A 13,027-nucleotide genomic window follows, 5' to 3' on the forward strand; every position below is an offset into this window, starting at 1 on the left:
GCTGCCAGAGAATTCAACATTAATGAATCAATGGTACAGAAGTGGAGGAAGCAAGAAGAATGAGTTTAATAAAGTTGGATTTATCTGACTGCTTTGCTTAATGCGCCTTGTAATCCCGTGCACTTTATGTATGAAAACAGACCTGTTCATCGACAGTGCGCCTTATAATCTGGCCACCCTCTGCCAAAAAAATTAATCAATAAATAAAAATTGCTCCCCCTACCAAAATTTGCTTATGATTCGGTTTTCTTATGTACCAATTTTCAATGATGTTAACTTTAACAGCAGGAAATGAACTATGCATATAATTCTTTTCTATAATTCTTGCCATATTTTTCAACTAACCTGTATTTGACAGCAGCATAATAAAACTGGAAATTCTGTTTTTGGTGTGCCACCCCAATATTTTTTAGTGCCCCACATATGGCCACCACTATGAAAAAATTCTGGAGGCGCCCCTGTGTGGATGTGTGTCAAAGCAAGACACAAAACACTTTGTATAAATGTGTGTGAACAGGTGAAGGCAAGTTGTATGAAATGCCTTCAGTCCTCAAGTAGATCAGAATGGGTTATGGTTAATTATAAGGACCCAGTTACTTTCTCCACATAGGGCCAGGGAGGTTTGGCTAACTTCTATCCATCCATCCATCTTCTTCTTCTGCTGCTGCTTATCCGGGGCCCGGTTGCGGGGGCAGCAGCCCAAGCAGAGAAGCCCAGACCTCCCTCTCTCCAGCTACCTCCTCCAGCTTGTCCATGGGAACACCAAGGCATTCCCAGGCCAGCCGAGAGATATAATCTCTCCAGCGTGTCCTGGGTCTGCCCCGGGGCCTCTTCCCAGTGGGACATGCCCAGAACACCTCACCCAGGAGGCATCCTTGTCAGATGCCCGAACCACCTCAACTGGCTCTTTTCGATGTGAAGGAGCAGCAGCTCTACTCTGAGCCCCTCCCGGATGGCCAAACTTCTCACCCTATCTCTAAGGGAGAGGCCAGCTGACTTTCTTCCATTAATAAATAAAATCACAATTTAAAAATGGATCTTGTATTTACTCAAGTTTCTCATACCCCATATCCTGCTTTAGAGTACAGAGCGCTGGAATTACTAGCTCAGACAGTCATCATGGTAAAAGGAAGATGGAATTGCCGAAAGTTGCTGTGGATGTTTCTATCTTGATTTCGGTCTAGGTTTAAGGACTGCTACATCCCTACTTAAGAGAATAATCTTTGATGCCTTTCCAGACTTCTCAGGGAGGATTACGGTTTGTCAGGCAGCCAATTCAGCAGCAGCATTAACACCTTTCATTGCAAGAACAGAATAGAATAATAACCCTTTATTGTACAACGAAAAGCAGTGGGAAGGTGAGAGCCAGCTGCCGGCATGCCGTATTGAACCTGTCAAACTAACCTTTTACGCCCATGCTTTTTGTCATGACTATTCAGTTTATATACGAACACACGCACGAATTCTTCAACCAGCTTATTTGTGCCTAAAGGCTCTCTTGCCCTCTCTAGCCGGGGCCAGCTGGCTTTCTGAAAGAGCACATTCTTCCATCTGCTGCTCAGCTCTCAGTCACAGGAGACGAATCCACAGGCTGCTGTGAAGGCACGGAGACACAACATGCCAACTACAACCCTGAGCTCGCTGCGAGTGCCCAGCAGAGGTGAACACCTCAGGTCCGCAAGACTAAGCTTAACATTTCTTAAAAACAAACAAACAAAACAAAAAGCAACACAAAGTTCTCTTCAAGAGCATCCCTGACAGAGGCGACTCCTGAAGTTAAAGGAAGAGGAAACTTGGCAAACGGTCGCTCTGAACTCTGGAATCACCGTTAACACTGACTCATGATGGAGACCATTAAAAGCAATACACTGCTCCCCGCCTTATGCCGCTTGCCAGGACAAACTCATTCCACGGCAGCTCGGGAGCATCCTGTTCACTCTCCCCTGTGCATTAAACATCAGTCACGCGTGTGAGCGCTTCCATTTAAACTGGGCTCAGTGAGTCGTAGCCACTAACTCAACCTGCTAGCTAACTGCTAACAAGAGCTGCTGGCTAACGTTGGCAAAAACTTTAGAAAGAAAAAAAAAGAGAGAAGTGGAAGCGTTGTGGATGACAGCGTTGACAGGGATCATGTGAGACATCTTACCTCAATTTGCGTATGTAAAGAAACTGGTGAAAGACCTCTTCGTAGCTAGCATTTCTCCTGCCAGCAGTCCAGCATGTGTCTGAGTATCCAGCAGCAGACACTGTGTATGTGTGGACGTGTCTGCAAACGGGGCTGGAAGGCTAACCTTAAAGCTAACAGTTACCAGTTAGCCACCGGCTCGCTAACCTGGACAGTTAGCCCCAGCGGCCTCAAGGTGTCGCTGATTCACCTACAGCGAGCTGCAGAAAACACCGTTGAATAAATCCGCCTGTATGTTGGCGATTTCGAGTTTTTAAATAAATATAGCCAGCAAAAACTTTTTTGGAAAGATTTAAGCTCAATATGAATCATTCCTGTGATTTTTATAGTCATAACAATTTGTCATTTATTTTCCCAGTGTAAAAAACAAATAAAAAACTATTATGTATCATAACACTTTGCTTCATGACACCTTGTTTGTAGTTTTAACCTGTTATACACTAATCAACCACCCTGCCTTAGGAATAAAATCAGCAGTCTGTCAGCCGTCAAATCTAATTGGAAAAATTCCTCATACAGCTGTTATTCCCCACAGCCATATTGGGATCTCTGCCTGCTGCCAAATTTCGGTGCAACATTTTTTTTTCCTTTATTATCCCTGTTTTGTCTAAAACAATAAAAAGGCAAAATTAAAATATTGGGGTAAAACAGATAAACAACCACACATGTGCATCACTGATTTAACTTAAGGACAGATTTTTAATATGCAATTAATCAGTAAGTCTGTTTTTTTGGGGGTTTTTTTTTCCATATTCCATCAGTCTGCTGCCATTAAAGATTAAAATCTTTACATCACAAGTGATCTACAAAAGAAAACTGAATTGGTACTTGGTGCCCAATTTTTGTTTTTCTGTATATGGATAAAAACATTTCCATCATATATGGATGCAGAAAAGGTATAAAAAACTGCCATAAATTAAATGTCTAAAGTTCAAAATTTCCTTGGAGTGGGTCCCAAATCTTCAAATGAAATGTAAAACAAAAATTGGGCACCAAGTACCAATTCAGTTTTCTTTTGTAGATCAATTGTGATGTAAAGATTTTAATCTTTAATGGCAGCAGACTGATGGAATATGGAAAAAAAACCCAAAAAACCCCCAGACTTACTGATTAATTGCATATTAAAAATCTGTCCTTAAGTTAAATCAGTGATGCACATGTGTGGTTGTTTATCTGTTTTACCCCAATATTATAATTTTCTTCCCCATTTATGTCACAATAAATAGCATCAGAAATTATGACTGACTCAGTAAATAGAAAATTTGTCATTTAATGCAACATAATTGTGACTGAATTACAATTAATCTCATGGAAACAAATCACCAAACTGACAGACAGGATGTTTCATACAGGTATATATTACAGTGTGCCTTGTTATATAATACAGTCAGGTTCTGTTTTTAATAAAAATAAGCACTGGAGGAGAAAGTGATACTTTTTTTTAAATTTTATTGTAAATTGGACATTATGCAAATTATTTTTGCGACTGATGACTTGTTAATTAAGCTTGTTAAGTGGTCACAGAACTCCCTGCACTGAGTGAGAGTTCAGACGATATCAAGTCAAAAGGTAGCCAGGAGTGCTGCAAGCTGGAGAGCGCACACACAGGACAAAGGGTGAGGGGGAAGTACCAAAATGAGAGAACAAGAACATTGAGTGGCTGACAGTGGTGGCTGCTTGTGCCAAATATATCAGTCAATGAACACAAAACTTCTTTTTTTTGGGTGGTGGTGGGGGCACGAGGGGTGTGGGGTGGGGAGTTGTTCGTTTCAGCCATAGTAACTGACTTCCTCTGTAAATGCAGACAAAAATTCTCCCAGAAATGAATTTGTTTTCACCATTATTGCAAATTCTAACAGATTTTCCAAACAAAAAGGTGTGGTCTCACTGATGCAATACTTACTGCACACATGATATTTTATTTCATAAGGGTGTTTATGCAAACAAGTGTCCACCCTGTGTCCTATGACTCGCAAAGTTTCCTCAAGATAGATTTTCCCAAATACGATCACAAATTCCGTATACAGGAGAGTGTCTGTATAAAATCAAAACAGTCATCCAATGTGTCATGTGACGTCTGTGAGACCAAACCTTTCTTTGCCCCCGTTTTCTCTAATTGTTTGTACAAAGACGATACAACTATCCAGTCATGCAACATTTTTTTGGATGGGGATGGAGGGGCTGCGGGCGGGGAGTGGGGATCTGACTGTTATCTTTGCGGTTTTTAAGCATTCTGCATCTCTTTGCCAATCTTGTAGCTCAAGATCTTGTTCCAGTCGATCTTGGTACGTGTCACAGGAAGCTGGCGGCGTAAGGCTTTGAAGGTAGTGTCCGACATGGTCTGGTAATTCTCGTTGATAGCCGTCTACAAGGAATGAAATAAGGATGAAGACAGAGAGGGGACTGGATTTAAAAAAAACAAAAACTTCTCAAATAAATCTAAATTTTCCCCAGGTCTGAAGAAGTCTGTGTGGTGTAGGAAAATGGAGTTTTATAACCACATTAGGGTATGTCAGAGTTTTCTCCAGGCCTTGTTGTGAAAGTCCAGCTTTCTCTAAAAAATGTCCAGCTTCATCCAAGTGACTCAGCTTTCTATTCATAGTCACTCTAAAACTTGACTTCCTGTGCTGCGAGTTTGCGAACGTGTAAAATGTTTTCATTATCTCCTGACTTGAGTAACACAAACTCCTCACAACTAAAAGTAACAGATTATCACACAAAACTAAAGCCAAACAACAAAAGATTTTAGTGTGGCAGTAAGTGCTGGAGTCATAACTGTAAAATGTTTCCATCATTTGTGAGGACTTCTGATCTGAGGTGAAAGTTCAGGTTCAACGAAATCTCCTGACATACCTGATAGTCATTCTCTGCAGCCTCCATGATCTTAACAAACTCCTTTGCAGTTGCAGCCTCATTCTGAAAACATGACATTCTTTTGAAGAGGGGAGAGGACAAGGCATCCAACAAAAAAGAAACTTTAAAACCTACACTGCAACTACAGAGCAGAAAACCTCCCCTGGTAGCTGGTACCAGGTCAAAACTTAATTACTAACATAAAATTACAAGTAATCACCCTAAATACATACAAATGTAAAAGTATGGGGAATGATCGTTGCAGCTTCTGCTTGGACTTCACAGAAATACTCACAGAAATTGACATGGACTCCTGAACCTCTTTGTGGCTCACCAGCTGGACATTTCCATCCTCATAGTAATGAACCTAGAAATACATATGGAAATATATAGTGTATTTCTAACCAAAATTTCTTCTGTGCCATGAAATGATTGGAGCTGTGAAAAAAAATAAAATCAAAGAGCTGTGTGCCAACAAACAAATCTCAAGAGGTCTAACAAACCACTCCCCCCCCCAAAAAAAAGGGGGGGGGGAGGGGAAGTGAAGGAAACGACAACAAAAACCAAGAACACAACATTTTAGTACTGAGCTTATGGGAAAAGTAGACAAGGGTGCAACAGAAATTAACTGAACTTTGTGATAAATAAACAAAACACGGTAAAGAAAAAAAAAAAAAAAAGAAAAGAGAAAGAAAGACGACAAAGAAAAAAAGAAACTGAATTTGATTAAAGTCTACATGCAAATGTTGTCAGTAAACGTGAGTTTGAGTATGCGTGCTGACATGCATAACACAACACAGTGTGTCCGTTTTACGTCAAAGATTGTTGTTCAGATAACATACCTGGATTTTCATGATTCCTGCCACTTGGGTGGTGGAGGGGGAGATGGTAAATTTCCATTCTGACCTCCAGCGTCCATTCCTAAACAACGAGAAGGAAAGATAAACACACTTCAGTCACTTTTACTTGACTCAGCTAACTGTCCAGTACATTGGCTCAACTGTCATCGCCTATACTGAAAAATAAACAGAAAAGGTATATGACTTTGTGTTTTTGGTCAACAACAGTGGCAATACAGATAGTAAGAAAGGTATTCACAGTATGAAGTATAGCATCACATTTAAAAACCAGTTAATGTGCGCCTTCATTTAAAGCAATGTAAGAGTTTCTTGAGTTAAGATGACATAGAAGAGTTTTGTTAAGATCCATAATGATGTAACGTGTTACACCTTGTTCACAGAGTTGCTCTGTGTTATGTCAGTAAAAGCATTACTAATGATGGACCAACAGCTATTTACGTCAGTGAACCATCTCCTAATATGTAGTGAACAGACATGGAAATTAGTTTGGACACTCTACTGCCAATTTTCTTAATTTGACTAAAATTTGCATACTACATTGAAGTTCTGGCTTATTACAAAGTGCTCTGATCAAATATGCGGTCTTGAGGTCAGAACCGACCTCCCATCCAATTCGGCCAACTGGGTGACCCTTTGCAGGGTGAAAATCGCAGTGTCCAATTTTTCAATAAAACGCACTTCTATTTTAGTGTGGGGGTGCAAGCATTACAGAAGAGTGAAAAATGATATTTACAGATTTTGACAAATTTTTGAATATTAAGTTCTAATATATCTTTTTCATTAGATACAAAATCTCCATGTGAAAGTTTTGATTCTTTTCACTGTGATTTGCAAATCAAAAAATAAATAAATAAAATTTATTTCACTTTCAAACCATTACAGCAGTCACGTACAGTAGTTTTGGGATTACTACACCCAACACTTATAAGACCAATAAGACCCAGCAGCAAAGAGGATTGGTGCAGTTCTTATCCAATTAGATTAACCTGATCAAAATCAACAGAGTCTAACAGTCCAGAGTTATGTGCCAATTACTGCAATGTCCTTAAACACTTCAAGAAACATTTGAGGATTTCAATGGTTTTATTGTATTTAACATGTAGTTGTTGTTAAGGTTAAAAATCATCTGCCTAAATACTAGTGCTGAAAAAAAAAGATTCATCTGAAAGCAGAAAGGGAGGAGACACAAGAAATATCAGAAAATATAAGGGAGGGAAAATATCACACTAATGTTTTGACTGTTTTACACATACCAGAAGTTTTTTGGTTGAAACTGATGGCACTCAATGCACACGATGATAGTTTGATGTCCATCAATGGTTTTCGCATAAATCTGAAGTCAAAAGACAAAAAAGACACTTTCAGATTTCACATGCAACTCAAGGCCACTTTCACTGCTCAACGTTTGCAGAATTGACACCACACGGTGGTTTTATAGTCAAAACTTAAATTATAAACCTGACCCTGTCATGGTACTTAGAGGATGTCATATATACACAACACATTTAATAAGTAGGACAACAGCTGTTTTGCAAAGTAAAAGACAGGCTTATCTAAATACTGGCCTGCTACTGCTTCCTGCTTGAAACCGATTAAATTTGACTGTACATGTTGTATTTGATCACTAATAACATTAGGCTACTTTTAGCTGCTAATTTGTTGCAAGGGATTAAAAAATAAAAATAAATAGATACCCTTCCTGTTCCAATCCCCAAGGGTTAAACGAATGTATAAAACAAAATATTAATCTTGAAATGCAAGTGGAAACAAAATGAAGGCCACTAAAGTTCTAATTTAATAGAAAACAGATCTCCAAATGAAGAGGATCACTATGCAAAGACAAGAGATTTTGGTCCTAAAAGCTCTGGTTTATGTTTGTATTCTGAGCAGTTCTGTTGAATTGTGTGTGACTTTTAAATGTATCTGTTTTTATAAGCCTGTAGGAAAACACCAGAGAACAGTGAGCTTCAGTCCCAATTATCAGTCATCTATATTACACACAAGCCTCTGCTGTTAAGTTTAGAGCAATGTGTAATAGTTGTAATGTGTGTTTTGAACTCCAGAGTCAGATCCTGTGGGAGAACTCCCTCTTGTGGGATGTTTTCATAAACTAATAGCTTTAAACACACAATGAAAAAATGAACTTTCTGAGGTGAGCAGTTCAGTTATTCTGGTAACAGAGTGGGCTTGAACATACGGTGCAGACACCGCTCGGATAGTGCTCCTTGACATAGGCCCTGACAGCAGAGTCCAAGGCACTCCTCCAGCCTTCCAGGGAGCTGTCAACATCATGGGGCCGTGGGTCACTGGCCTCCTTCCTCAGGTGGTCAAACTTGAAGGAGATCTTATTCTTGGGGTCCAAGACCCTGCCATTCCCAAGATCACCATGCTCTGTGATTAAGACCTGAAATATAAAGCGGGGGGGTAAAGGAATGAGAAAGAGAGCTGTGGGAAGGCCAAGAAATAGAAAATGAAAGAGCACTGGAAAAATAAGTAAAACATGTAAGAAAGAAAAATTAATAAATAATCCGACAAGAACATGTATGGAAAGAGAACAGCACAATAAAGAAGTAGAGCTGTGGTAAATTATCTAAGGAGACAGGAGAGATGAAGAGGAAACAAAAGGATGAAAAGAGGAGGACGGAGAACAATAGGAACCACAGGCATCAGCCTGAACTTTCCATCTTCTGCCTTTCACCTCAACACTTAGCTCAGCTAGCTGGGTACCAGACAGGGGAATTTCAGCCCAGCATATGGGAACAGAGGGACATGATGACATCTTTACATAAGACAGTGCAATCATTACTAAAGCCAACACAGCCACATTCATTCAGCAGTGTTCAACCTTCACACAAATGCACAGCAAGCAAAAAGTGACATTTAAATACAAGTGGCTATGTGATCCTGTTTTGCAGGAACTAAAGGAGAAGATTCAGACTTGTTTGATCTTTCATCCAATTTTATTTGTCTCTTTTAATGCCAATGATACAATTATACTATGTTTTGCATCACTTAAACCATAATATATTTGGAGGCTACCATCTCTCTTCTAACCCTGAAGTCCAAGAAAAGTGTCACTTTTTTATTTCTGATGATAGTCTTGGCTGGATGAGCTAAAGAAACAGATCTCTATAAAACTGTGCTTTTACATTACAGGAACGTCACACTTGTGACTGCCTGGTCCACATGGAAAAGGTTTATGAACTGAGTCACTCATTCTTCTGATGTGCATCAACTATAGCAGTATCTAACTGTGCGTTGGAGCTATAAAGTGACTAATGCCAAAAGTAATAAAAGTCCTGTTCTTTAGCTTCTGTATTGCTACCATAACCTCAGGGTCAAAAAGCAAAGCATGAGCTCACCTGTTCTTCGTAGCCCTCGATTTTCACGGGGGTAAACTGGTCCAAGTTGTACTGTGCAAATGCACTACGGAGAGAGATACCAAGTTAGTTAGATCGCAAACACAGGAGTCCCGCCTTGCTGGTTATTAAAACCTTTCAATCTTAATATATGTTGATTAACTTGTAACTATTCAGCATGTCCAGGTCTAGAACTCTTAGATGTAAACTGAATGGTTTCTTCTTGTTGTTAACGTGTTGGACAGGGGAGAAATGGTCGGGTGTAAAAACCTAAGCAACTAAAACTAGTCTGGTCTGTGAATCTCAAGTTGTAGTCCTCTTTCATCTTCAGTTGTTGCAATGCAAATCTGTATTTTCCGTCTAACATCTGAAATTTTTTAATTGTGGAAATAGCACAAGGGAAGACTTACTGCGCTGCACCTTCCCTGAGCAGATTGTCATTGTTGAGCAGCAATCGCACATCTAAGAGGAAAAATTGTCATATTATTATTATTAATGGTGGCAGAAGAGGAAAGAATACAGGAACAGCAGATCATCTCCATGACACGCACACAAACACTAAAGTCACAGCTGCCATCAGTCAGTGTTTGCAGCATCTATGCCAGGGGAGTGAAGCAGACATGGTAAATTAGCTCAGTGGAAAAGGCTATAATCACATAGAGATGAAAGGGGGGAAAGTTGCAACAGGGGACTGTTTTTAGTGTGTGCATATGAGTGTGTGTGGCTGACAGGCTGTGATAAGCGGTAAACAGACAACCCCAAAGGCGTTCCTCTGAGGTGACGACATGTACCGGGCCAGGATGAGTCGTTAACAAAGCCAAGACACACATACACACTGTCTTGAGGGGCACTACTGTGACAGTGTGGTGTCAACTCTGGTGCTGCAGGGCGAGACACATTTTGAGCAAAACATCACAGTCTCAATTTCATTTCCTGGTGGCCATAAAATCCAAATAATGGATTCTATTTTAGGTCCTCTGTATTAACTGAAACCAAAACTATTTTAGTGTGAGAAACCTACACAAAGACACAAAACAGTGCTGCACTGACACAGTACTGTAATGTACATTAATGGTGTGTACATGACTTGCTCTCCAATGATGGTTGAACGGGTGGCCATGTATAGACTCCCTTTTGTACTATTTATTTCAATGTAGCCAGCTATACTGTATGTAAAAGGGTTAGGGCATACACAACAGAAACACAAATACAGCATTCTGTAACTCCTGAGCAGTTCACACTTCATTGATGCCTCCTGGCTCTGATGTTGACAAAAGCTGTCAGACTAAAAATAAAAACTTACTAAAACAAGTCTCTAATTGTTTACTTAGAACATAGTTGGCACGGCTTTAAACCATGTACCAAAGGCTGCTTTACGGTCTTGGAGCACCTGTGACCAAATCATTTCCTCTAGGACTGACAAAGTATTCCGATTTTTTTTGTATTTACACCAGGCAGTATTTTAAAAATGTCAGCACCGCTGACATTTTTGATATTTTTCCCAGCTAACCACAATTCCTCAAGAGGCGCTTGCTTTTTCCAGGGGGCCAGAGAATGAGAATATACGCTCAATGATTTGGCCACTTAAATAAAGGTGACTCATTACACCATCTGATGGTGCAAAATGGTATAATACCAAAGTACATCTAGGTTCTAACACAAGTTGAAGTTAATATCTCTTCAACAAAAGACACGGATGATAAAAAATGTAAACATTACCCATATAATTATTTATATCACATTTTCACTGTTTGCCTTTCATGTTTTCATTTCCCTCACTTTTACATTTAACAATAGTTTTTGTCAATACAGAGTTACTGGAAACTGTAACAAAACAGAATTTGCTGCAGACAGTCTCTTTATACATAAGTCAAGCTATTCAAATACACTTTTATGTATTTATGTTTTGTGATTGCAGACTCATACATTGCATTAAACTACAAGTTCTGAGCAATGTAATCATTGTTAATCTTATGAAAGAATATACAGAGGAACAAGAAGAGAAAGCTCACCATTGAAAACTTCATTAAATTCTCCTGGTGGGGCGTGGATGACAAAGTTAGCCGCTATGCGCACCTAAAACCAAAGATAGAAGGCAGAGGTTACATGTCAGTGGCCTGATATAAACAGCAGAAATATCAGCGTGTTGCCTGCATTTTAAATAGGGGCTAAAATGTGACATTCATATTTAGCTCAAATTCACAGTGTAAACATGTGTACACAGTGCCACCAACAGAGGGTGTAACATGACTGTCTCACTGGTTTGGAGGGTGGAGTGAGGTTTTTCTGACATTTCAGTCTCCAGAATATCTGAGCAGCATCGAACAGTCTTTTTTTTTTAACCTCCTATACTTCTCTTCTTCTGCTATACCACAGCACTTCCTGTTTCCAGGTCACATGTCAAACTGACAGCCAGCTGACAGCCCCTCCCTCTCTTGCTTGCTTTACAACCATATAAGGAAATAAAAATGTGCTGAGCACTAGTACACACACGGTCTCTTGCCCTACCCCTATACATTTCTACCTCACTCTATCATTGGCAAGGGACAGCAGCTCAGCCAGGTTCCCTCTCATCTCACAAGCTGGTATATCAGAGAAAGTGTGCATATGAGAGAGAATGTGTGTGCACGTGTGGGTCCTATGGGTTCTTATTAGTGAGTGTATATACACTACTGCTAGGCACTCACAGAGAGCAGCAGATTGATTTTTGCTAATGAGTAATGCTCAGAGAAAGGAAGGCACTTGGGAAACAACGTGTCTGTGTGTGTCTCTCTGTTATGCTGAGATCAAAGTTTATCTGCATTAGTCTAATCTGTCATGAGATCATCATGACCCAGTTACATTAAACAACAAAAAAAATTCATGTGCATTTGAGCACATAACAGATAAACAGTCTTTGCTAAACAGATGGCGGAAAACTGTTTGTGTGTGTTTATGACTTGAAATCCCTGCGGGAAGACTAATTTGCATTGGGTTTCCCTCATTACACTGGACGGCAGTGTAAACAGACTGCATCACTCACACTCTCTCACACTCTCTCACACACGCGCGCGCACACACACACACACACACGCGCGCGCGCGCGCGCACACACGCGCACACGCACACACACACACACACACACACACTTTTTCTAAGAACCAGGTTTACATGTTATTTAGTCTAGTTATATCAGCTAAGTAGAAAAACAAAGCCATCACATATCCATGTTCTTAATTGTATTAAAATGCAGTCACTGTCATCTAAAACAGGAGCACTTACAGGGTGAAACATGTAAGCACTGGATATGCGTGCGATTAGTTAAACTGGATGTTTATTTGTTGCTGCCCTTGCTAATCAGCAACAGAAATACCAGTCAGTTAAGCTAATTATTCATCCATTAAAGTAGAAATCCAGTCAACTGCTGAGATGTCATAGGATCAGCAATGCATATAAGGCAAAAATTGCTTGTTATTCAAGACCAACAGGTGTTTTACCTCGAGACAGAATCATTTGCGCTACAAGGTTTGGAGGGGGATGAGTTGGGTTTCTTTAAAGCTGGAATTAGAGCTGAGCTGGACGCGTTTGTGGGGTTTCCAAAATATTTTAGGGAACTTAATTAAAAGAGCTGTCATGTTGCTGACTGGGCACTTATAATTTTAGCTACTGGACACTTCTCCTGTAGTTAAATCAGAATTGACCCAATTTTGAGTAGTAAATGTGTTTAGGGTGGATTTTTGATCTGCACTGCTGGAAGTACGATTATATTCACAGATTAATAATGAAAAAGC

At 39.9% G+C, this 13,027-nt stretch overlaps 2 protein-coding genes across 6 annotated transcripts in view; both read right to left on the minus strand.

Moving 5' to 3' along the window:
- LOC102209722 (suppressor of tumorigenicity 7 protein homolog) overlaps window positions 1-2,414 on the minus strand; it is a 56,941-nt gene extending 54,527 nt beyond the window's left edge. For 2 of the 5 annotated variants that reach the window (XM_013915424.1, XM_013915423.1), the window contains exon 1: window positions 2,147-2,412. The gene's annotated coding sequence lies outside the window, so the exon portion shown is untranslated. Of the gene's footprint in view, window positions 1-2,146 lie in introns of all 5 variants that reach the window. The other 3 variants (XM_013915422.1, XM_005751139.2, XM_005751140.2) reach the window with 3 other exon arrangements.
- A 1,023-nt stretch (window positions 2,415-3,437) lies between these two features.
- LOC102210201 (capping actin protein of muscle Z-line subunit alpha 2) overlaps window positions 3,438-13,027 on the minus strand; it is a 20,814-nt gene continuing 11,224 nt past the window's right edge. The window contains exons 2-10 of the mRNA XM_005751141.1: window positions 11,270-11,333; window positions 9,668-9,719; window positions 9,261-9,324; window positions 8,096-8,302; window positions 7,152-7,231; window positions 5,881-5,959; window positions 5,334-5,405; window positions 5,039-5,101; window positions 3,438-4,550 (exon numbers count right to left, since the gene is read on the minus strand). Of these exons, the coding sequence (XP_005751198.1) occupies window positions 4,410-4,550; window positions 5,039-5,101; window positions 5,334-5,405; window positions 5,881-5,959; window positions 7,152-7,231; window positions 8,096-8,302; window positions 9,261-9,324; window positions 9,668-9,719; window positions 11,270-11,333 (822 nt within the window). The 3' untranslated portion in view covers window positions 3,438-4,409. The remainder of the gene's footprint in view (window positions 4,551-5,038; window positions 5,102-5,333; window positions 5,406-5,880; window positions 5,960-7,151; window positions 7,232-8,095; window positions 8,303-9,260; window positions 9,325-9,667; window positions 9,720-11,269; window positions 11,334-13,027) is intronic.

The sequence above is a fragment of the Pundamilia nyererei genome, unplaced genomic scaffold (assembly GCF_000239375.1).
Source record: "Pundamilia nyererei isolate P.nyererei 1_Seehausen unplaced genomic scaffold, PunNye1.0 scaffold00301, whole genome shotgun sequence".
Lineage (NCBI taxonomy): Eukaryota > Metazoa > Chordata > Actinopteri > Cichliformes > Cichlidae > Pundamilia > Pundamilia nyererei.